This window comes from Stigmatopora nigra, chromosome 3 (assembly GCF_051989575.1).
Source record: "Stigmatopora nigra isolate UIUO_SnigA chromosome 3, RoL_Snig_1.1, whole genome shotgun sequence".
NCBI lineage: Eukaryota > Metazoa > Chordata > Actinopteri > Syngnathiformes > Syngnathidae > Stigmatopora > Stigmatopora nigra.
In genome coordinates, this window is record NC_135510.1 from 16,091,134 (window position 1) to 16,116,215 (window position 25,082).

General features: G+C 37.8%; 1 protein-coding gene across 1 annotated transcript in view; it reads left to right on the plus strand.

The window, feature by feature from the left end:
- Positions 1 to 25,082, plus strand: part of LOC144194095 (transcription initiation factor TFIID subunit 4) — a 90,501-nt gene that overhangs the window by 37,913 nt on the left and 27,506 nt on the right. Inside the window, exon 15 of the mRNA XM_077712912.1 lies at positions 16,148 to 16,270. Within this exon, the coding sequence (XP_077569038.1) occupies positions 16,148 to 16,270 (123 nt within the window). The remainder of the gene's footprint in view (positions 1 to 16,147; positions 16,271 to 25,082) is intronic.

The following is a 25,082-nucleotide window of genomic DNA, read 5'->3' on the forward strand; positions in this document are numbered from 1 at the left end:
GACATGTTGGAGAAAAATCGGGAAAAATTATTGTCATATCATTATATTTTTAATTGAATTAAATGGTTTTATTGTTATTATACAAGCACATTTGGGATTTAAAGCTTCACCAGAAAGTGCAGATAAATAGTCGTTATATATAATAAAAATTAAGTGAGGTAAAAATAGTGGCTAAATTTGAGTATTACATGCATTTTTTAGGTGTAAATAAAATCATTTAAAATTTTAAATTAAGGAATTATGTACACATTTTCATATGTTTGGTGTTACTTTGTAAAAAAATGTAAACTTTAATTCCAATATATTTTAGTTTTTGAATGTATTTCTAAACATTTTTAAAAAGGAGTAAAATATATTCTCTTTATTGCATTAAAGCATACGATAAATTGATTAATCAGAATTAAAAAATATAAACACATAGCATAATACATATTTATTTACACTACTGAAAGAACGAAAAGAAAATATCCAGTAACCGTAAAAATAAAAACAATTTAAAATTAAAAATCACAACCAAAACAGCTCTCATAAAGCCATAAAATTCAATTAAAAAATATTTATGCGAAACAAAACACTGCATTTCCACACTTATTGGAAGTAATGGCTATACACTATTTAAGCAACAAACTCCATCTAGTGTTAAACTCGAGAAATGCAACAGATTCTTTCTTGGTCCATACACATTCTACGATGTTTTCACAATTTGCCACCGGCCAATAAAAACTGGGCTGCTCTTGGTTTAGAAATAGTTACGGCCCAAAAAATGACAATACGGGCCATTTTTTGGCTGAATTTAATTGGAGTATTTTAACCCTTCCCTGTACTTTTTATATGTCTAAGCTTTTATTCATCTTGACTGCTGGCTGCCTCTACACACTAGAAGCAGCTGTAAGTGTCTTGGGGGTCTCAAGGGCAGCCCGCCATTGTCGCCAGGCCAAACAATTTCATTTAAGGGATTTTCTTTTCGCCTCGGCGTTAAACTCGTGACCTTCCAAGGCAACGAGACCGTCACTGCCGGCGACTGGCAAGCTCTTGTCGTTTTCTCGCTCGGACCTATTTTTTCTTCTCTAGTGGCATTCGAGCACCAATCCCTTTTCTTTACCCATAAGCCTCGTATATGCAAATGAGTCCATGTAATAGGCAGCGCGACAGGTTCGATGGGAACCCTCGGGGGGGGAAGGGGGACCTTGTGATCAAAGTGGATCTCCTCCCTGTTAAGTAGCTGTGCTCTTGCCATGTGGATGTGGTCTAGTGAGCACCACGCAAACATGCACTGACATAACAAGCTCCTTTTGGGAGACGGAGATGAAAACTAATGGCTGCTCGGATGTTTGGTCGCCGGTCTGTTGGTCGCCGGTCTGTTGGTCGCCGGTCTGTTGGTCGCCGGTCTGTTGGTCGCCGGTCTGTTGGTCGCCGGTCTGTTGGTCGCCGGTCTGTTGGTCGCCGGTCTGTTGGTCGCCGGTCTGTTGGTCGCCGGTCTGTTGGTCGCCGGTCTGTTGGTCGCCGGTCTGTTGGTCGCCGGTCTGTTGGTCGCCGGTCTGTTGGTCGCCGGTCTGTTGGTCGCCGGTCTGTTGGTCGCCGGTCTCTTGGTCGCCGGTCTCTTGGTCGCCGGTCTGTTGGTCGCCGGTCTGTTGGTCGCCGGTCTGTTGGCCGCCGGTCTGTTGGGCGCCGGTCTGTTGGTCGCCGGTCCAAGTACCGTTTAATATCCAAGGACTGTTTAATATCCTAGTACTGTTTAATATCCTAGTACTGTTTAATATCCTAGTACTGTTTAATATCCAAGTACTGTTTAATATCCAAGTACTGTTTAATATCCAAGTACAGTTTAATATCCAAGTACTGTTTAATATCCAAGTAAAGTCAAATAAACACGGTAAAAAACCCCTCCCAGACAGGTGTCCAAATGAACACCCACAAAATACAGGAAATAAGATCGAAGGGTGCCAATGTCAAACTGATGTAATAAAAGTCTAGACAGGGGAATAACTACGTGTCTAAATGCATAAACTACAGTGTTCCCTCGCTTATCGCGGTTAATGGGGACTGGGACCCCCCGCAATAGCTGCATTTCCGCGAAGTAGGCGTGCCCCTTCAAAAATGCTTAAAGAAACGTGTAACACGTGCACAAAAGCACCCCCAAGCAAAAACATCATAGTAGTCCGGATGGAGGATCTTCGGCAGTTTTTTTGCATGTAAGAAACATCGTTATTGGGAGTTGTGAACTTTTTTTAGGGCGGTGAAGATGCGCCTGTAAATAGCCATGACATCATCAATGTGATTCCTGAACTGTTACCATGTTTTTGACCATTTCTTTGGCCTTTTTTTGATGCAATTACTAATTCTTATTGAATATTTTGTTTCCACCTCTTGTAAAATGATATAATTTATAATTTTAACTTAATATCTTTAATTTGTTTTCCTGAAAAAAATCCTTAATGTTATATCATGCAATCAAAAAAAGGAACCTAACATCTTTTTTGGACTCAATTGTATTTTTTTTAATAATTATCAGGACCCTACTTGAAGTCATGTGAATTTTAAATGCAAAATAGAAGGATTACACCATATAAAACAATAATTGCCATTTTAGAAAAGACTGAAATGATATAAAATACTTGGCAAAAGCAGTCCAGTTGTCCCTAATATAATGACCCTCCCAGAATCCAAAATCTCAGTAATGTTTATCCATCCTTCCTTCTATCCATCTTTCCTTCCTTCCAACCAAATTCTCCGGGCCTCTTTGATTCAAGGCGGGAACATGAAAAATTCAGCAAAGGCGCTTTGAGCAAGCGAGACGCCCACTGCTTCTCACCCTCGTCGTATCCTCTGAAACGTTGCCGTGTTGTGACAATGATGAACAGAGACGTTAGAACACGACAACGCTTCGGCGGCGTTAGCCTGTCATTCCAGTGATTAGCGCTACGTGTGACCATGATGTAAGGAGAACGCAACCCTACCGCTTAGTGCCGTCCCTTCCAATATGGCTAGAGAGAGAGAAACTAGATGGATGCACTCATAACATAACCTAAACTTTAAATTTAACTAAAATGAACTTACATTCCTATACACACACAATTTAGCCATATGCTACACTACATTTAAACCTCCCTGTGCAATAACCAAGGCAACGATGTATCACACTGGTTTTTGAGGCCAACTTCCTGCTTCTCCATACGTATTGGCAAGCCAACTTAGTTATGTAAAAACAATACTCATGTTTTTCGATTAATTCGTGCTTAATATTGATTGTCATCATACGTCTTTTCTTCGCACTACCCTTCATTGTACCGGGTTGCTTTAGACCCTTTGTGTTTCTCTTAATTCTGCACTGATTAACGCACAGAAAACAGAAAAAAATGCAATGCTCCGCCCAGTGCTCGTAGAGTTTACTGTTGAAACCAGATATCAAAATTATATTCATGAGAGAAAGTTTAATATCTAAGGAAGAAGTATAATATCTAAGGGAGAAGTTTAAAATCTAAGTACTGTTTAATATATAAGTACTGTTTAATATATAAGTACTGTTTAATATCTTCGTACTGTTGAAAACAGCTCTCAAAATTTATTCATGGGAGAGTTTAATCTCTAAATATCTATTGTTTTCAACAGTACTTAGATATTAAACTCTCTTTCTTAGACATTAAACTCTCATGAATTTAATTTTCAGAGCTGATTTCAACAGTAAACTCTCTTTCACCATTTGACTGGCGACCAAAAGGGATCAAAAGACTGGCGACCAAGAGACTGGTGACCAAACGTCCGAGCACCGATTGTGTTTCCCTTAATTCTGCACTGATTAACACAAAAAAACATGAAAGAAGCTGAAATCATAAGCAGCCTCTCGTATCTCAAAATTTGTCTCGTATTTCATGGTAAACATCTGCTCGGAATTTTACTCGTATCTCAAATTCCTTGGGGCACTCGTATGTCAAGGTATTACTCTAATAAACAACACAAGCTATAGATGGCATGAACAGGGCTTTGCATTCTACTATAAAGTCTTGAACTTGGGTAAAAAAAGAGTATAATTGTGTTGGTATTTAAATGTGTTTTCCAGCAGTATGCTAGAGCCAAAGAGCAAAAGAGTGTAAGAGAGGGAGGGTCGGTTGGTCGGTCGGTCTAGCGCCTCTTCTTTCTCTACCGTTTGGCCGAAAGGTCAGATGGGCTATTTCCAAAATGCCCCCCGGTAAAAATCAATGGGCAAATCGTGGCGCTCGCTTCCTGTTTTGTTGTCGCCGTGTTTGTGCGTTTTGGCCAGAGAAAGACTTTGGGGAGTAGAGATACATCATCGTGTCGGCAACACGAGATGCGTCGCGGCCATAGATTCATCATCGGTAGACGTGGAAAACCAGAAGGGTTTTTTTGGGGGGGGGGGGGGGGTTGACTTGAGATGAGAGAAAGAGAGAAATGAACAATACCATTTTTGGGGATGTCTTGTTTTTTTAGGACACTCGTTTAGCTCACCGTGACGATAGACGTCAAATCCATTTGGCCTGGGATGGCTGGAAGCGTTCATTTGTCCAGCAGCGCCAATGGCAGTGAAAGATGACCTTTGTAGAAAAGGGGTACAGAAGCTATGCTTTTACCTTATTTTCTTGCATTTGTCTCTCAAAAACATGATGACTGAATTGAGGGTACGGCTTATATGAGCATAAATTAGCCATAATGCAAGATAATGTGGTCGATATGGCCATTTATTTCAAAATAGAGAAAATATAAACAGATAAAATGCTTGGGAAAATTTATTTTGATGTCTATGAGAGAAATTCAATGGAACAAATTAAAAGTATCTTGCATAAAATGTTAAAAAAAACTTACTTACTACCTAGGGATGACAAACTAGACCGCTACAGACACACTTCCTCGTTGTACTGCTCACATGACTTCCAGTAGACGGTCCTTTAGATTCGTACAAAATCTTAGAAATAGGACGTGCGATGATTTTTCTTAATATTTTTCCTTCAAAGTAACATGTTTGTACTCCCTATTAAAACCATGAATATGGTGGTAAAAATTGTGAGTCAAGATGCGGCTTATACGAGGAAAATTGTAAAAATTCAACGATTTTAAGGCAATTTTAAGTGTGCGACTTATACGTGGAGGCGGCTTATATGCGAGAAAATACAGTATTAGGCGGCTTATATGCGAAAAAATACGGTATAGGCGTCTTATATGCGAGAAAATACGGTATCAGGCGGCTTATATGCAAGAAAATACGGTATTAGGTGGCTTATATGCGAGAAAATACGGTATTAGCCAGCTTATATGCGAGAAAACACGGTATTAGCCAGCTTACAAGCAAGTAAATACGGTATTAGGCAGCTTAAATGCGAGAAAATACCGTATTAGGTGGCTTATATGCGAGAAAATACGGTATTAGGTGGCTTATATGCGAGAAAATACGGTATTAGGCGGCTTATATGCTAGAAAATACAGTATTAGGCGGATTAAATGCGAGAAAATACGGTATTAGGCGACTTAAATTCGAGAAAATACGGTATTAGGCGACTTAAATTCGAGAAAATACGGTATTAGGCGGCTTATATGCGAGAAAATACTGTATTAGGCGGCTTATATGCGAGAAAATACGGTGTTAGGCGGCCTCTATGCGAGAAAAAACGGTATCAGGTGGCTTATATGCGAGAAATACGGTATTAGGCGGCTTAAATGCGAGAAAATACTGTATTTCCATCTTTTTCCAAGTCTCTACCAGAGCAACACCTTCATTCAATTGCTCCAAAACATTAGGGATGAAATGTTTTTGGGTTTTTTTTTTTGGTTTTCATAACAGAACGAATCGTACAATAGGATGAATATAAGAAGTTCCTTTACACAAAAAAACCCACACAAAGCTTCCCGATTTTCTCGTCACTGATGGCTGAATGCACGGAAAGTCCATCATCTTCTCTTTTCTTATTGCCCAAAGTCATTCCTTCGTGTGAGACTCTCTCCGAGGCCTTTGTCGAAATAATTCTCCTCAAGTCTTATCTTCCCTTAGGCACCCTTTTGTCCATTTCGTCCATTTTTCTTCTTCTTGAAATGCCTTGAACTTCCACTACCGAGTTAATTCTGACCTAGCTCAACTTTCTCGACCACTCACTTTATTAAACTTGCCTTACTACTTATCCGTTAGTTATCCACAAATTGCTCTTTCATTACTTCATGACATATGCCCGGCATTAACATATTTAACCTCAGTACACATGTAATGAATAGACATGGTTTTGTTGTTGTTGTAAGTTGGCGTAAATGTTGTTCCTCGTTTGGCTTCGCATCCTCCACAAGTGACCCAGTGGTCAACATTTATCCCGGACCGGTGTGTTCACCCACCCACGCCATCAAAACCCCCCCATCGGGCAATTGGCCTGGTTCCTCCAGAGGCGAGAGGCTCCGGCATGTCAAAGGACAGCACGTCGGCTCTGGTTGTTTTGTTCTTCTTTCTATTAAGCTGGTTATTCGTACAAGTTCAGAGGCTCTCCTCCTATGGCGCGATAGAAAACGGCTCTCTTCGCTTTTGAGCCCGTTAGCAAGCCCCGAGGCGTCAGGACCCAAATGCAGGCTACACTGCACCAACGTCTTCTTCCTCCTCTTCATTCTCTATGCTGACTTTCAAAGAGAATTCCTGCTGTTTTTTGCAAGTCCCAATTCACGGATCGTATAGTCTGACCTCATGCCGTACCTTCTCTTTGCGTTCTTTATACATGGGTGGAGGGTTTATCATTTTTACTCTTGTTGCGGATCATGGACTTGTGTTTCTATACTTGTAATTTAATTGATTGTGCTTAGGAGGATCTCATCAAGACTAATGTTGTCTTGTATTTGCATTAATAGTACAAAGGCTGCTAAACACTTTAGTCACTTTTCTACTTGACTACTTTTTTATGGTACCATTTATTCAGGTTGACTACCAATATATGTTGACTAATTATCTATGTTGACTGCTTATCTATGTTGACTACTTATCCATGTTGACTAATCTGTTTATTGCTTATCTATGTTGACTGCTTATCTATGTTGACTACTTATCCATGTTGACTAATCTGTTTATTGCTTATTTATGTTGACTGCTTATTTATGTTGTTGCTTATCTACGTTGACTGCTTATCTACGTTGACAGTTTATCTATATTGACCGCTTATTAGTGTTGATCGCTTATCTATGTTGAATACTTATTTATGTTGACCGCTTATCTATATGTTGACCGCTTATCTATATGTTGACCGCTTATCTGTATGCTGACAACTTACGTAAATGTTGACCGCTTATGTATATGTTGACTGCGTACGTATATGTTGACCACTTGCGGGTTTGTTGACTACTTATCCATGTTGACTACTTATGTTGACTGCTAATCTATGTTGAATACTCATTTATGTTTACCGCTTACCTCTATGTTGACCACTTATGTATATGTTGACCGCTTACGTATATGTCAGCTTCTTGCGTTTTTGTTGACTACTTATCTATGCTGACTGCTTATCTATGTTAAATTCTTATTTATGTTGACCGCTTACGTATATTTTGACTGCTTACGTATATGTCGACTACTTACGTTTTTCTTGACTGCTTATCTATGTTGACTGCTTATTTATTTGCTGACTGCTTACATATATGTTGACTGCTTATCTATATGTTTACTGCATATTTATTGATAACTTATTTATATATTATCTATTTGTGCACTTCATGGTGAAGCTTTAAATCTCATTATACTCTCATAAAATAACCCAAATATCCACCTAAGTCATATTTCACTCTTAAAGTCGAAATTCATGGCAAACTACATCCTATATTTTTCCTACTGACTAAAAGAATTCCCAAATCTTAACTGGCAAAACTATAAGTTCGGGCACTTGGAAGTCAAGGTCACACTTTGAAATTGAATCATTGCAGAGCACCGCCTTTGTATTTGTTGCTTTGTTATCATTTTGCGATCTTGACTTTTTTCCCCCTCTTTTACTTCTTCACCTCAAGTCATGTTGTAAGAACCAGAAGAAGGAAAAAAACAAAAAAAAACAACACACTTCTTCTGGCTTTTTAGCAAAAAAATACCTTTGGTCTTCCTGAGTGTATGTTTTCCTCTATGACAAAAGTGCTGTAATGAGAAAGAAAACAAGGAGATTTTCTTTCGTTTTTTTTTGCCTCAGAGGAAGACGGGGCGACACATCTCCTCGCCCGTGAGCTTCACTTTTGTCTTCACGCTTTTTTTTCTTCCAAGCGCTCCTTGGGAAGTGCGCGCCGGGGGAATTGAGCGTACCACAGCCACGCTAGTGGCGAGGTGCTAGGGATGGGTTTCAATTAAGAAAAAAGGGGGCTACGTTACACCTTGCAAAAAAAAACCCCACTACCAACGTTCCATTTTGACCTCGTGCATACTCTTCTACCATCTTTGCTTTGTGGTTGAATCCCAAGGTGTTATCACTGGGGTGGGATGGTGGGGGGCTTAATGGGGGGTGTAGGAAGGACAAGAGTATGTATCGGGTCTGCGTGTTTCCATTAGATTGTCATGTTGGGCTAATTAGAGAACGGCAACATGATTCACCTTGTTAATTAGAAGCGCTTGCACTCCACGTGCCCACCCGGGGGGGCCGCAAAGAGAGAGAGACAAGCTCAGAGGCTGCTTAGTCGAATCGCCTATGAAGACGGGGGTCTTTTCTCATCCATCTTACCCGTTTTGTTTTGATATTCAGATGAATAAATCATTGGCGTGGAGTATGAATGTGTACGTTTTCATCTTTTCTGGATGCAAATTAAATGTGATCAATAGGAGGAGAGAGGTGTATGGGGGGGTGGATTTGATTTTGAGGGTGGGGGGGGGGGTGAAAAAAGGGCTGACGGTTTGACGACAAAGCGAAGTGAAGAGATGGCGAGGAAGGACATTTAATGTTGGGAATTGTACTTATGTCAGCGGTTATTTTAATGATCTGTGAATAGGTTTAGGAAGCGTTTTCTCGCTGTTGTTGTTGTAAGGGCGTAGAAATGTTAGTAAAAACAATTCAGGTGCTAACAAGACAATTGGAAGATGTTTTTTTTATGGGGGGAAATAGAAAGGAATTAGATGGATGATCCTGGTGTTGCTTTTGGGCTTGTGCGGGTTTTTTGTGTGTGGGTACCATGTCCCAAAAAAATGTGTGGTAGGCTGGTTGAATGCTCTAAATTCGCAATAGTTATGATTGGTTGTTGGTTTTCCTCCTGCCTGGGGCCCATAGTTGGCTGGGATAGGTTACAGCACCCCCCTGTGTGACCCTGGTGAGGGTAAGCGGTTCAGAAAATGAAAGTTTAGACATTATTTTTCAGTATTTTTACAGGGTGTTGGGACATAGGGTTAACTTGGAAACCTATTTTTTGGGGGGCGTAGGGGGAATTTTGTCTGTCATTAGACGGGTTAAATTTTTTCAAAAATGGGCTTTAGTCTCAAAATCGGTTAGATAAATTGTTTTAGTTGATTGGATTTTTTTGTGTGTAAAGGCATTAGCCAAATACAATATCTGTTGATTTTTATTTAGTATCTTTATAAGGGAAATAATAGGGAGAGAAGGTATGTAGTTGCATAATAGGTAAAAGTACAGTAATCCCTTGATTATCGCAGTTAATGTAGACCAGACATAGACGAAAAACCGCAAAGTAGGGTCACCACATTAGGAAAAAAATCTATATCTTTATATATATATATATATATATATATATATATATATATATATATATATATATATATATATATATATATATATATATATATATATATATATATATATATATAGATATAGATTTTTTTTTTTGTTTTTCATTTTTTTTCAGTGTAGATTTTCAAATTTTTATGAATTTAAAAAAATACATATATATTTATATATTTTTGTACTTCACTGTATGAATTTTTTTTTACTTGCACTCAAGTTTCAGCGTAGATTTTCACATTTTTATGAATTTTAAAAAATACATATCTATATAATTTTGTTTTACTTCACTGTAAGAATATATATTTTTTACTTGCACTCAAGTTTCAGCATGGATTTTCACATTTTTATGAATTTTAAAAAATACATATCTATATAATTTTGTTTTACCTCATTGTAAGAATATATTTTTTTTACTTGCACTCAAGTTTCAGCATGGAATTTCACATTTTTATGAACTTAAAAAAATAATAATAATTTCGACTTTACTGAAAATCCGCAATGCAGTGAAGCCCACGAAAGTTGAAGCCGCGATATTCGAGGGATTACTGTAGACCAAGTGAAAAATGTCTAGGCCACGCAGAATGGCTCCAGCCTTTTTTAATGGCACTGTCTCCAGCCGGAGCTCCTTTTTAGCTTTCTTCGTAGCCCTGCAGCCACTTTTGACGTCAAGCAGAGCATGTTGTGCTCCGCCAAGGACATCTGTCTGTAAGCGTCTGGGCGGCCGCGAGCCTTCCTTTGGGGTTGTGGGGGGATGGAGGCAATGAGAAAAAACGGGAGAAGATGGAGGGGGGGCACGCTTTGCAAAGTCTTTGTTAAAAAACAGTCAAAGAAGAAGGACAGGTTGGCCATCATATCAATCCAAACCAAATGACATCTTCATTTTAAGATCATTTGCTTCTATTTTGGCAAAAACTGCCACAATTTTATGGCATCCAATTTGGCCTTTATCAGTATTTTATTATTATTTGCTTACTTTTTGTTGATTTTGGGTCATTTATGGTTTATTATGGCGTATTTGCTTGTTTTTTTCCTGTTGATTTTGTGGTATTTCTTCGTTTTGGATCACTTTTTGTTTGTTAAGGGTCCCTTAATTTTATTTTAGGGGAAGTTTTTGACATCACTTGTCGATTTTGAATGATTTTCAGGTCACACTACCTTTTAAAAATGTCGTTTTCTGTAAATATAGCAATTTTTTTAGGATTTTTCAATCAATTAAAAGCCTTTATTGGAATTAAAACAGCTGTGTATAACAAAATTGGTGGTTCTACTGCAAAAAAATGCATTTTTTCATAAAAAAAACATAAATAAATATTATAAAGATATAAAAAGTCACGTCCTGGCAAGGTAAATTCTAAAATATTACTAAAACTTTAACAAAATCAACATAAAAAGCCCAAATTTATATTTTAAAATGACTTTCAATTGATTTATTTCTTGGAATTCACTTAAAAACACACTTACGAACAAATACAATCATTTTGGTCAAAAAACGCCAAATTTTAGTGCATCTTCAGGCAGGATTGGATCACAGAATCTAAATGCGCCACCATTTTTGTACAAAAAAAGCTCTTTTGCAGCGGTAGATTGATTGTGAGAATGTTTTTTTTTTTTACACGTGCTGACCTTTTGTTGGCAATTTGACTTTACAAGTCACAGTCTCCGTGCTTCAAAAGGGCAAAGCTGCTGTCGTGGGTATTTAAAAACCTTTTACAAACACAAATATTTCTTATTTTTTCTTATTTTTCCGGACACTGTTTTTAATGGAACTCGGCAAATGTATTCATCTTGGTAGGTTGCATATCAATCTCAGGGTGAAAAGCCTTTTTACTGCGTGCAATATCGACGAAACAATACTAGTCCTCATTAAAAAGATTTAATTGAACGTGTAAATCAAGGCCGACTTTCGCAAATTGATTTTGGTTTTGGGGTTGGTGAACTAAAGCGCTCCTTTTGAGTGCCGTTTTTTAACAAAATGAGGTCAGATTTAGTGCACAGGGTGGCCGAGAAAGTCTTGATTATTTCGACGTTAGCATTAGCTTAGCTCTTTTGAGGCCAGTGCAGGTCAAAAAAATGTCTACTGGTAAAAAAAACTCATCTATGGAAGAAAGTCGGCACTCATGATTTACTTTCTTGGGCCACACAAAATGATGCGACGGGCCAGATTTGGCCCCCGGGCCACCACTTTGACACCTGTGGGTTACAATATATATATATTTTTATCAATGCACCCTTATTTGAATTTTACCCGTTATTCTTTTTTTCTAATTAATTTTTTTTTATTCATAATTATTCATTTTTTAATATATATCTATATAATTTTCTAACTTACATATTTTTATCCTTTGCTTATGACTAAATATTTAACTGATTAATTTTTCCCAAAGTTGGCCCACCGGCTGAGTGGCTAGTGCATCTGTCTCACAGTTTTCGGGTCCTGGGTTCAAATCCAAGTCACTCCACCTTCTGTGGAGCTTCCAATTTCTCCCTTGGCCTGCGTGGGTTTTCTATGGGTACTCCAGTTTCCTCACACATTCAGAAAACAAGCGTGGTAGGCTGATTGGACACTTTAAATTGCCCTTAGTGTGAGTTTTAATATTTTTTCCGAGTGTCCGATGCCTTGTGCCTGAAGTCAGCTAGAATAGGCTCCAGCACCCCCTGCGAGCGACACTTGTGATGATGAATTGGTTCTGAAAATTAAGGAGTTTTCCCCAAAAAATGGATCCTTCACTGAATTCATTGTATTCAACCACTTTGACGCCTCGGTGTAGTGGTTCACTCGCCTGGCTTGGGTGCAGAAAAACGTGGGATCAATTCCTGCTTTGTGGAGGGCGTGGTTATAATAGTGAATGGCCAATGGCGTCCAATGGCGGGGTGAATAAATAAATCCATTGATAAGTTGAAATATTGCAAATTTTCGAAGCAGGGCGGGTATCTGATCTGTGATTGGATGACACCAGATCGAAATCAGATATTCGTCATGGCTGACTGGAAGTTTAGGCAAGATGGAGGGCTTGCAGATGGCACAAGGGAGGACTTCATTTATTGTACGGTCGTAAATCTGAAAAGAGGCAGTTGCTGTGGGCGCTTGGGAGCACATGCCTGGTGCCAACTGCCAGCCTGGGATGCCGGCATCCTGGTGCCATCAGTAAGATAGTGCACACTCACTCTCTTTCTCCCTCCAATTTGGCTTTGGGATTCTTTAAGGTCAAGCCCGCTGACACTTTGGGGGAGGGGCTTACAGGCGGGTTTGTGATAAACTTGTTTTCGGAGAAAAGTGTTTAGGTTTTTTTGGGTTTGCTTTCTATACACGCTAAATTCCATATCTAGTAGGTGTATAGATAGGAAATAAGAATTATTTTAAGTCATGTATATACATATAAAAGTGATTTTTGGAAGTCTTTGGGTAGGTTTTTATAAATAAGAATGATATTTGGAAGTCTTTGGGTAGGTTTTTATAAATAAGAATGATATTTGGAAGTCTTTGGGTAGGTTTTTATAAATAAGAATATTTGGAAGTTTTTGGGAGATATATCCATCTTCCCATAAGTACAAAAATTCTAGAAATGTTTTATAGTAATTATTATGACATTTTTTGATAAATATAAGTATGTTGATGGCAAACTTTTCATTCCATAGAAAATTTGTCGGTAATCCATAGATATTCTAAAATTTGCACAGATTATGGCGGGATTAGAAATCCCTTATTTTGAATTTTAAACAGTATATCGAATTGAGATTGTCCGGCGACCAAATGTCCGGCGACCAAACGTCCGGGCGACCAAACGTCCGGGTGACCAAACGTCCTGGTCGACCAAACGTCCTGGTCGACCAAACGTCCTGGTCGACCAAACGTCCTGGTCGACCAAACGTCCCCGTCGACCAAACGTCCCGTCCACCAAACGTCCCGTCCACCAAACGTCCCGTCCACCAAACGTCCCGTCGACCAAATGTCCCGTCAACCAAACGTCCCGTCCCCCAAACGTCCCGTCCACCAAACGTCCCGTCGACCAAACGTCCCGTCGACCAAATGTCCCATCGACCAAACGTCCGGGCGACCAAACATCCGAGTACCCGACATCCCAACCCACATTTTTCCCAAAATCAAAATAGTCTCAGAACATCCCCAAATAACAAAAAAAACAGATTCCCCCCCAAAAAACCTCCCAAAAACCCTTTCTTTCCCATAATCATAAACCATCCCCAGCATTGAACACCCCAAACAGTCAAAAATTATATTCTCCTCAAACCCATTTTAGCAAAACCCACTTTTCTTTGCAATTTCCTGCCACCGCAGCAGCCTTTGACGTGGCGTTGTCAGTACATTTGAATTTCTCACCAGTTCCGCTGTGCTAAATGTGAAGTGGCAACACCCTAAAGGCCAGGCCTCGCCAGCGGGCTTCCAGAAAATAGATAAAAAATAAAAAAAAAATATCACAAGCAACTACACACACATTTTACATTCCACTTATATACACCAAAGCAACCTTTTTCCACGGACCCCGCATTTGAAAGTAAACCCCCCCCACCCCACCCCCAAACCCTCTCCACGCCACGCCCCCCTCCCTTCCCCGATATGGGATCAGACGGCGAGTACAAATAGCGGTGCCCGGCTAAACACATGCTGAGAGATAACATAAAAGAACATGGGAGACATGAAAGCGCACATTGATTGTCCCTGTTCGCTTCGCCGCCGGGGGGGCAGGCACACAGGCAGCCTGGTGGGTACGCAACCCACCCCCCCCTCGATGTTGCGGCCAACTTAGATACAAGAGGCACGTGTGTGTTTGCATGCTACACCCACTGTGCCACCGCCCCGGGCTTTCGCACATTCAACCAATAGGCTTTTAGCCACACTGCCCTCCCCAGGCCCGCGGCTAGACGTGACATTACTTTGGGCAGAACCCCCCCCTTCCCAAAAATCCCCCCCTTGATGAAACTGGACCCGCCTACTCGCACATGCGCACTAATTGGCAACTCTGTAATGGTTGTACCAGTCGGGTTTGAGCCCGTTTTTTGGGGGGATGTTTTGTGAGTGAGTTGAGCCAGATAAATGGCTTTAGGGGTCGGCCATTTTTGGGGGATTTTTGGTTTTCTTGGTGATTTATTGGAGCTGTAATTATGAAAGATGTTTGGCGTTTTCTTTAGAGCATGTGTGTCAAAGTGGAGGCCCGGGGGCTAAATCTGGCCCGTCGCATCATTTTGAATGGCCCGGGAAAGTAAATGATGAGTACCGACTTTTTGTTTTAGGATCAAATTAAAATGAAGAGTATAGATGTATATAAATTTTCCGGATTTTCCCACTTTTAAATCAATAATTGTCATTTTTTAATCATTTTTTTCTGTTTTTAGTTCAAAAGTCATTTTGTAAAATCTAAAAATATATTTAAAAAAAGCTAAAATAAACATTGTTTTAGATCTATAAAAAACTGATTATTCAGGGCTTTTAATCCAGTTCTTTTAATTCATTTATAATAATAAAAAATCTAAATATTATATCTAAAATGGTCCGGCCCATGTGAAATCAAGTTGACATTAAAGCAGCTCGCGAACCAACCCGAGTCTGACACCCCTCTTCACATCTTGCTTCGTCAAATTGTACGAAAAAAATGTGGAAAATGAAAACTTTAATGTATTTGGTCGTGATTAAGAGTGAGATTGAGAGTTTGCTTACAATTTATGTTGTGTTGGCTAAAGAAATCTGGAAAACTTTATTGATCAAACTGTAGCTCATTAACAGACGTCTATTAATCCTGTTTTTCTTCATTCTTTCATTTTCTGAACCGCATATCCTCACAAGTCGGGGGTATGCTATCCCAACTTATTACCGGTCTTTTAAAAAAGTCATCATATCGAATTCTTTCTATGGTTGAGGTGTTTGTTTTTCTAGATAATAAGTTCTGTAACAGGTCTGGTTTGAATATTTTTTACTGAAAAAATATCAAAATGTAAAGAGAAACTGAGGTTATTTGAGCTACCACGCTTTGAATTGTGATGTGCAACAGATGTAACCAATCAAACAAGAAAGTGACCCTGAATATAACCAAGTTTTTTGGTGTAAATGTGGCTTATCGTGCTCAAAATTTAAGTCATTCCAATGTATTAGTTTTGCTGAAAATTAAAGGCTAACCGTTTTATATGTGATTAGAAACACACAAAAAAGGCTGCCAGAATCTACCAAAGTTGAGCATTTTTGTTTGAAAAAGACCTTTTAGAAGGTTTTGGAGTTTTGAACTAAACATTTTTAAACTAAAAAGTGACAAATACTGTAAAACAAGACGGCACAAAAAACGAGATCTTATGTCAAATCCTGCAAAACAATAATTATAACAATACGGTAGATCCTTAAAATCGCTAATTTTTTGATCAAATTAATGTATACTTAAAAATGAAGTTGTATCAGATTTATTTCATCTAATTAAAAAAATATTTTGTTTTAATGGATGCACTATTGTTTTTTTTTTTGTTTCTAGATGCAGCAACAGGAATTAGCCCAAATGAGGCAACGGGATGCTAACCTCACGGCGCTAGCGGCTATCGGACCCCGCAAAAAACGCAAGGTGGACTCGCCGGGGGCCACCCCATCAGGGACTGAGGTAAGAGCGGAACCGGGTTCAAACACAGAATCGCAAGTGTAATGTAATCTCAACTAGATCGGAAATCGGAATGGAATTTTTTCGGGAATCGAGGCCAATCGCATAGTTTTCAGAGACTCAGAATCGGGTAAAAAAAAAATCGGGTTTTTCTAATTTTTTTTGCTCTGGCACTATAATGACGTAACAAAAAATATTACTAATATATAGATTATTTTGACACTATTGAAACAAACGTAAAATGTAAATCGCATTGGGTGAGCAAGTTTATCCACAACATACGTTTATTTATGTTAAATAGATTATTTCAACAATTTTCTTGCAAGCCTATTTTTGTGCCAAACAACTCAAAAAAAGTTTTTTTTGTGTTTGTGTGTCTTGACATAACAATATAATCATATGATTATTATTTCATTTTTATTCATATATATATTTTATTTTGTTTTTTTATTTAGTTTAGTTTATTCTTAACTAGGTCTACAATGTCTTCTGTGTCTGTATTGCTACTTCAACCAAGTAATTTTCCCAAAACGTGATAAAATAGAGTTCTAATTGAATCTAATCATATTTTTTGAGAAGTTGGTTGTACAAAATAATTACTTTTCCCCCCTATTTAGTACTTTTTCTCCAAACACGTTCACTTGGAGTCATATGAAAAAATCGGGACATCCCTTCTGTCGACATTTACTGTAACAACGATAAAATGCCAAAGAAAGAAATGAAGTCCTGTGACAAGGAATTAACACATGGTAGCATATCATAGCAAGCACTACATGTCCTGCTTATATAATGCCCTTAGGAACTGTGACTTGTTTAGGGATAAAATTAAAGCAATTTGAATGGATGCTGTGAACATGCCAGACATGCTGTTACTGAGCCTAAATTCTCCTGAATGAAACCCATTTAGAACTTTGGTGTAATTAATACACACACAAAATAGGGACTTTTTCAAATTTGGAAAATCAACATTAAAATGAACGGAATAAGCTTAGAATTTTTTGAAAGTGCATCTTAGTATTTAATCAGGAAATCGATAGATAGTGTACTTTATGCTCACTTAGTACCTTTTAATTTATTTGAATTATGAGTCAAAACATGCAAAATTATGTAATAGTTAAATATTTTACATTTTCAACATGATTTTGAAAGGTTTTTTTGGTCAAATGTGAATCAGGTTCAAAATAGCAAACTCCGCCTTTAACTTAACTTAAACTTATCCTAGTTTATAATCGAGAAACCGAACGTAGTGTACTTTATGCTCACTTTGTATCTTTTAATTTTTTTTAATTATGAGTCAAAACATGCAGAATTATGAAATAAGTAAACTTATGAATGTTTAAATACATTTTGCATGGTTGATTTTGAAAGTTTTTTTTTGGTTGATATGTTGGTCAGGTTGAAAATAGCAAACTCTGCCTTTAACTTCACTTAACTTAACCTTATCCTTGCTTTTAATCATGAAACTGAACGTAGTGTACTTCATGCTCACGTAGTACCTTTTATTTTTTTATAATTATAGGTCAAAACATGCAAAACTATGAAATAAGTAAAGCTTGTTTTTTCATAGCATGCTTGCTAGCATTAGCTTGTTAGCGTCTTATTATCCTCATTCGTTTTTTTAGCATGAGTCAGACACAAAGTTTTTTATTAGTTGATAGCAAATGTTTCTCTCAGGTTGAAATTAGCAAACTTCACCTTTAACCTTTCCAGAGATGTATTAGTAAAGTTTTTACCCTTTTTTTATAACCCGAGTAAGAAATTCCAACAAAAAATGGATTAGCATGCTAGGCTAGTGTTAATGGATCTAAAAATTTTATATAAAATATAAAAGATTAATATAAAATATCAAAAAATAATATAAAATATAAAAAAATAATATAAAAAATAATATAAAATATAAAAACATAATATAAAATAAAAAAATAATATAAAATATAAAAAAATAATAATATAAAAAATACTATAAAATATAAAAAAAATATAAAATATAAAAAAAATATAATATAAAATATAAAAAATGAATATAAAATATAAAAAATGAATATAAAACATAAAAATTTAATATAAAAAATAAAAAAATCATATAAAATATAAAAAAATGCAAATTCTTGAATTTGTTAACCGTCGACCCTTAATTGATGTTTTCATGTTGTTAAGCAACAAAAAACCCTGTCTTGAGTGTCATATTTCAGGTCATACATGTATTAATGCATGCATGACCACTGCTTAACAAAATCGCGTTTCCCCCCTTCAGGCGTTCCTTGGGAACATTTTGAAATTCCACATATTCTCCGCGTACGTCTGATTCATCTCAAACCAGGCCGAGTTTTGAATGCGAAATCATTCATTTGAATAAGCCTCTCTTACCCAAGCAGCAGTTTTATCTAAATGCGGCCGGTAAAAAGGCATAAATAATAAAATAAAAGCATTACTTCTGCTCCTTGAATACAGCGCCCAGCTCTTTCACAATGTTTTAGCCTGATGGGTATTAGCCTGTGTGACCTTCTGCTCTAGTCCAAAAACAAAAAAAACCTGACTTTCCTAAATACAATTATACAGCAAAAAAAACATGAATATACATTGTTTTTTTTGTATGTATAAAATCTCCCATTCACGTTTTAATTAGAGCAGCATAAGCACAGTGCTCTATAGTGAGGAAAGGAAGGGTACTAGATGGGGTAGGGAGGTTTTTTTTAAACTTATTTTCACTTGGATTTCACCTCCTCACATTTCTTCATTTCACATGGGCTGCTAAAGCCGCCGGCGTTCTCTTTCCTTTCTCCAGAGCAAAGTGAATGTGACTTTTCTAAGGGGGTCACAGGATGCCTCCAGGCCTGTGGGTGTTACTGGACTGTTGCCTGCTCTCAGCTTCACTGAGGGGCTTGTCATAGATTTCATCTCCACAGAAATGAGCCGGCGGGGGCTCCCGTGGCCAAGAACGCAGGCGGCCTAGCCCGACGTTGTGTGGAGGGCCCATGCTGATTATTTCCCTCTGACATCGCTTTTTTTTTTTTTTTTTTTTACCCGCATGAATCCCAGACAAAGGCGGCCCTTTAGTTCGGTGCCAGTGCTTAAATTAAGGAGGCGGATAATGGTTCTTGTTGAGATCTTTGATACAGCATGGCATTACTACCCCGTTTTGTCCATTTCCTCACCTCTGTGATGGTATTTAGATGACGTTATTTTATCGGTAGTTTTTTTATTATAGGGTTGAGATTAGAGTGGTGAGAGGGAAGGGTTTTTTCCAGTGTACAATCATTTGGATCTTCCGTCGTTTTTCTGTGGTAATTTTGGCCGAACTATTTATTACGTTATAGATATAAAAATCCAACAACTAAGAAAAAAATCAAGCTATTTTTTCAGATTAGGATATTCATTGTAACATGTTTGAAGTATAGTTGTAGTTCTACTTGCGAAATTAATTGGTTCCAAGACTTTTTTAGTAACTTGACAATTTTGTAAGTAGAGGTGTACTTTATATGTAAATTCTCTAATTCGCACAACTACCAACTAAACCCTTTAAAATTGGTTTTAACTTGTCACAATTTTGTTGGAAAAATGTGAGGAAACACAAAAATGAGAAAAAAAATGATAAGAAAATTAATTATGTTTGTCTTAAAATAATGAAAATGTGCCCTGCGCCGCTGAAATATTTCCCCCCGTGGCCGTTTTAGATGTAATACCCTTGTTTGTCCGCCAAATGTTAACAATAGCCGTTCTACCAGGGTTGAAAGCCGTCCACTTTGTAGTACATTTTAGGCTTTTACGTGTGCCCTGTGTGTGTGTGTGAAAATATGTGTCGCATTACATTTGTAAAGTTTTTAATCGCTTAATAAGGGGGATTCGAAATAGAATAACGTATAAGGAAATGCATTTACTTTTTGGGGGATTTCGTAACTTGGATCTTTTTCGTATCTCGAGTCACTCATTTTCATTTATAACATTTCGTAACCTGAAACGTTCGTACCTAGAGGCATTTGTAAGTAGAGGCATTTGTAAGTAGAGGCATTTGTAAGTAGAGGCATTTGTAAGTAGAGGCATTTGTAAGTAGAGGCATTTGTAAGTAGAGGCGTTTGTAAGCAGAGGCGTTTGTAAGTAAAGGCGTTTGTAAGTCGAGGCGTTTGTTAGTCGAGGCGTTTGTTAGTCGAGGCGTTTGTAAGTAGAGGCGTTTGTAAGTAGAGGCATTTGTAAGTAGAGGCGTTTGTAAGTAGAGGCGTTTGTAAGTCGAGGCATTTGTAAGTCGAGGCATTTGTAAGTCGAGGCATTTGTAAGTCGAGGCATTTGTAAGTAGAGGCATTTGTAAGTAGAGGCATTTGTAAGTAGATGCATTTCTAAGTAGAGCTATTATAAGTAATGGTATGACTGTACAACTAAAAGTAGGAGTATAGGTAATTTTCTGATATCCTTGATTTCTCATAAAGAACTACAGGCATTATATTCCAATTTTATTTTAGCCCATAGAAACAAAAAACAAAGTCAAATGCACGTAATTTATTTTTGCAGGCTACTCAAAACAATATGAAGTAAGGCCTGGCCCCCCGGGCCTTACGTTTGACACCACTGCTTTTGGATTATGATATAACAAATTCATATCCTAAATGAACAAAATTGCTGTTGTCACCTTTAGCAAGGATTTATGGCTAATCCGTTAAAATGTAAAAAAAAAAACTAATGTCAATTATTTTGGACTTTTCCACCTACTTCTACATATTCTATTGGTATTGAAATATCTGTCCTACATAATTCCAAAATGTGAATACTTTCGCAACCTCTGCCGGGTCCTTTGCCGAGCAGCATGAGGTCCGCCGAGGGCGCCGAAACCCAGTCAAGACTGTGAGTTTCTCAAAACCGGGACGGAACAAAGGGGTCCTGGCAAGACTCCGCAGGGTGGATTAGCTAGCAGGACCCAGCGGTGGATCTCAGTCGGGGGTCGCTCTGTAGTCTCACCCCCCCCCCAAACCATGCTGGATCCTCAAACGCCCTAATCACAACTCGGTTACGTTTGAAGTCGGGCATAAAAAGTCAAGGGTGAGGAACCTTCGAGGAAAATGGAGGACTGGGGGCGGAGTCATAAAGGGGCAGTTGAGTAAGGAAACTTACCTGAACGCCAATGTGTGGGTTTTCAAAGTCTATAATCGGAAAGTCCAAAATTTTGTCCGACACAGTTGTGTATATGGTAGTAGTTTCGATCTTAAAGTGAAAAGTTTTGGGTGAAAACCTTGTGTATGTTTTTCGTCTATGTTCGTGGGTGTTTTCCAGGTAAAGCCATTAAATAGGGGTGTCAAATGTGTGGCTCGTGGCCCGGAAGTGGTCCTACTGAGAGGTCTGAGCCGGCCCGTGGGGTTATTTTTGTAGCTTTGTAGCTGCCTGTAAAACTAAAAGGAGAAATGAACAAAAAGTATACCTGAAAGTTCTTCAAAATCAATCGGAAATGAGCCGAAATTTACCGGAAGTGACATGATTGGCTAATTGTAGCATTTTAGTAATTGGCTAAAATGTTTTCTGCCATTGAAGTACGAACTTCTTTGTGTTTCTCTTGTTTTATTCGCTAGAAAAATGAAAATATTGTTGAAGTGATGTGATTGGCTAAAATTAGCATTTTAGCAATTGGCTAAAATGTTTGCTGCCATTGAATTACTAGATTCTGTTTTTTTCTGGTTTTATACGCTAGAAAAATGAAAACAATGTTGACAGTACACTGTAAAAAGTACACAAAAAAGTATTACCGTAATTAAAAAAAATTACGTCAACAGAATTCAATTTGAGCAAAATTTACACAAATTACAAATTACAAATAATTACGCAAAAATTACACAAATTACAAATAATTACGTAAATGAACGAAACACATTTCTCAGCGTTGTAATTACGAAAAATTAACCGCTTGCTAATATAAAAATTGTGTGACAAACCTGACGCTCATAGTTGAAATACCCCAAAAAGTCAAAATCAACAAAAAAATAGTCGCCTATACACTGTTATTAATGATGACGCATATTTATAATATATAAAAATCTCCGTTTTCATGGCTCTTGGGACCACTATTTGGCAACTCATGAGTAACAATTCACTTGCAATATTCATGATTACTACCGCCTCATACACTTAACGAACAAATTAAACAACACCAAATCATTTTTTTAAACCTCCACTATTATCATCTTCGCTACTAGTATCTTCAAAACAGCCTTGACATACTTATCTTTCTTCCAAACAACCAAAACAAGACGCCATTTCCCAAATATGTAGCATTTTTACCTTCTCCTTTTGAGGCCGTAGATCAGAAAGAGTAAGGCGATATTAAAAAAATGGATGCCCTTTCCTCCAGCTAAATTAAGAGGAATCACGTGGAAAACAATCTGAGTCTCCAATGAAGAAAACGGGGGGGATGTAGTGCAGTGGTGGAGGGGGTTGGTGGATGGGGATATGGTGGGTGGGGGGGGCACCATTAAAATGAGCCTGAAGCTATGGACTGCACCCAATATCACTAAAGCCGCACTCACTACAGATGTGGAGGCTGGCTTACAGGCAAAACTACGCTCTGTTCTATAGCTACAATTAAAATCAACCTCTCCGCCAAAAGTGGGAGGGGCAAGTGGTATGGGGGGGGTTCCAAAGGCAGACACGGAACATCAAAGACAGATTGAAATGTGTAGTCAGTAATAAGAGTGGTCTCCAAGCCCCCCAAGCTCCTCCACGGTCCCTCTTGTTAATGAGAAATTTTGACCTCTGGTTTGTAAGTTAAACTTGTAATCTCGGTTAATGGAGTATAAATCAATCCCAACTCTAGAGTTCCTCCCTTTTATTTTTAAAGCCGCCTCCCACTATTGTCCCTACATCTTTTCGAATTGGGGTCTTGGAATCAGACAAACAGGAAGCTAATAGAGCGCTAGGGTTTCCGGCGGGATTTGAAGTACTCGGACTAGTCGGGGGTGGGATGTTTGGATAAGGGGAGACTAGCAGAGTGAAAGCGAGAGGGGTTAAATGTGGTGGTTAAGTGGGTTCACCTCCCACTGATGGGTCGGGTTTGGCTTGGTGATGTCATGCTTGCTGGGTAGTTTGCTCCGCCCACTTGCTTCTTGTGGGTGCTGATGTCATTGTGGCTTTATCAGGAGGGTTTGTTTAAGGAAATGTTGATTTGAGTTGCGGTGATTAGCATTTTGCATCGCTGTTTTGAGGTTTCGGGTTTGATCTATACTTGAAAAGGCGTTTAAAATTAAAGACAAATATTAAAGCAGGCTGAATATATTTTATATATATGTAGTTTGACAAAAAATACCTAATTACAATTTTTTGGTAAGCCCTTTTCTGTTGTTATTACAGGCAATTATACGAGGTTGCCGTGGCGACCCCTGGGAGGAGCCAAAAGACTAATTTTGACATTATTTGTGTTGCAATTATTGTCTTTTTGCTTTAAAATAACATGTGAAGTGGTATATGTGCAAAAGTTTTGACACAAATCACCCAAAACTATACAAAAAAATGTGATTTATAGTCCGGAAAATACGGACATAGGTTTGCATCTAAGCATATTCTCGGTTAAATATGACACAACTGAAATTATCGCCGTTTTGCTTGAAAATACTATGAGAATTGAAATAAAAAGCGCAACATTTTTCACATAAGTCACACCAAATCTATTTAAAAAAAAAATGTGACTTATAGTCCAGATAATACGAACGTCAGTTTGCATCTAAGCATATTCTCGGTTAAATATGACACATCTTAAATTATCGCCCTTTTGCTTGAAAATAACATGAAAATTGAAATAAAATGCGCAAAATTTTCACACAAGTCACACCCAAACTATTTTTTTTAAATGCGACTTATAGTCCAGAAATTACGAACGTCAGTTTACATCTAAGCATATTCTCAGGTAAATATGACACAGCTGATCACCAAAATCGATCCTAAAATCACCCATACCGACTCCTGACTAACTAATCACCATCTTTCTTGTATTAAAATCTTTTTCAGCATTTTTTCCCGATTTATATCAATCCTACTCTTACATCCTCGATATAAAATAGAACGCCAAGAAGGAATCGTCCCGCTTACTTATAAGAATGATTACAAGCTTAAATACTGTGAAGTTGGTTATCGCAAAAAAAGCCCAAAAAGATTGTGATATTAGTTTGACTTCTTCATCTTAAGGCCATTATTTTTTTGCAGCAAAACACGTTTTTCCATGCTTGAAGGGCCCATCTGGCTCAATGCCAGTAGCGTTAACTCACTGCCCTTTACTAACTTACCAGTGCACTTTGGATCACAGGTTAAAACACTTAGAATTCAGCGTTGTTTTGGCTATGTATAATTCCCTGGGAAATTAAAAACCATCTTGGTTTTTTTCCAGAATAGCGCTTAGTCCAGTAGTGACCTTAGCCAAGGATATTTAGCACAAAGTTGTACATCTATATGAGTAATTATTTTGTTTTTATCATTGGAGATGTAATGTTGAAAATTTAGGGGTTATGTGGTGTCTATTTTGGATAGTTTGTTCACTTTTCTTCACTTGGGTGTGGTCAAGTAGTCGAAAATTATATAAAGTTTCGTAGTTTTTTGGAGTATAAGTCGCGCCTGCGTATAAGCCGCAACAGCCAAAAAATACACAATAAACAGAGAAAAATATTTAAATCGTACTGGATTATAAGTCGCATTTTTGGGAGAGCAATTATTTTTTTTACATTAATTAAAATAACAATGGTAAAATAGAGACCAACAAGCTTAATAGGCATTAGTTAACTTAATAGTTTTTCAGATAACTATAGCCTAAGAAAAATTAACTGGCTGTTATTGGTTAGAGAGAAAATAAAAA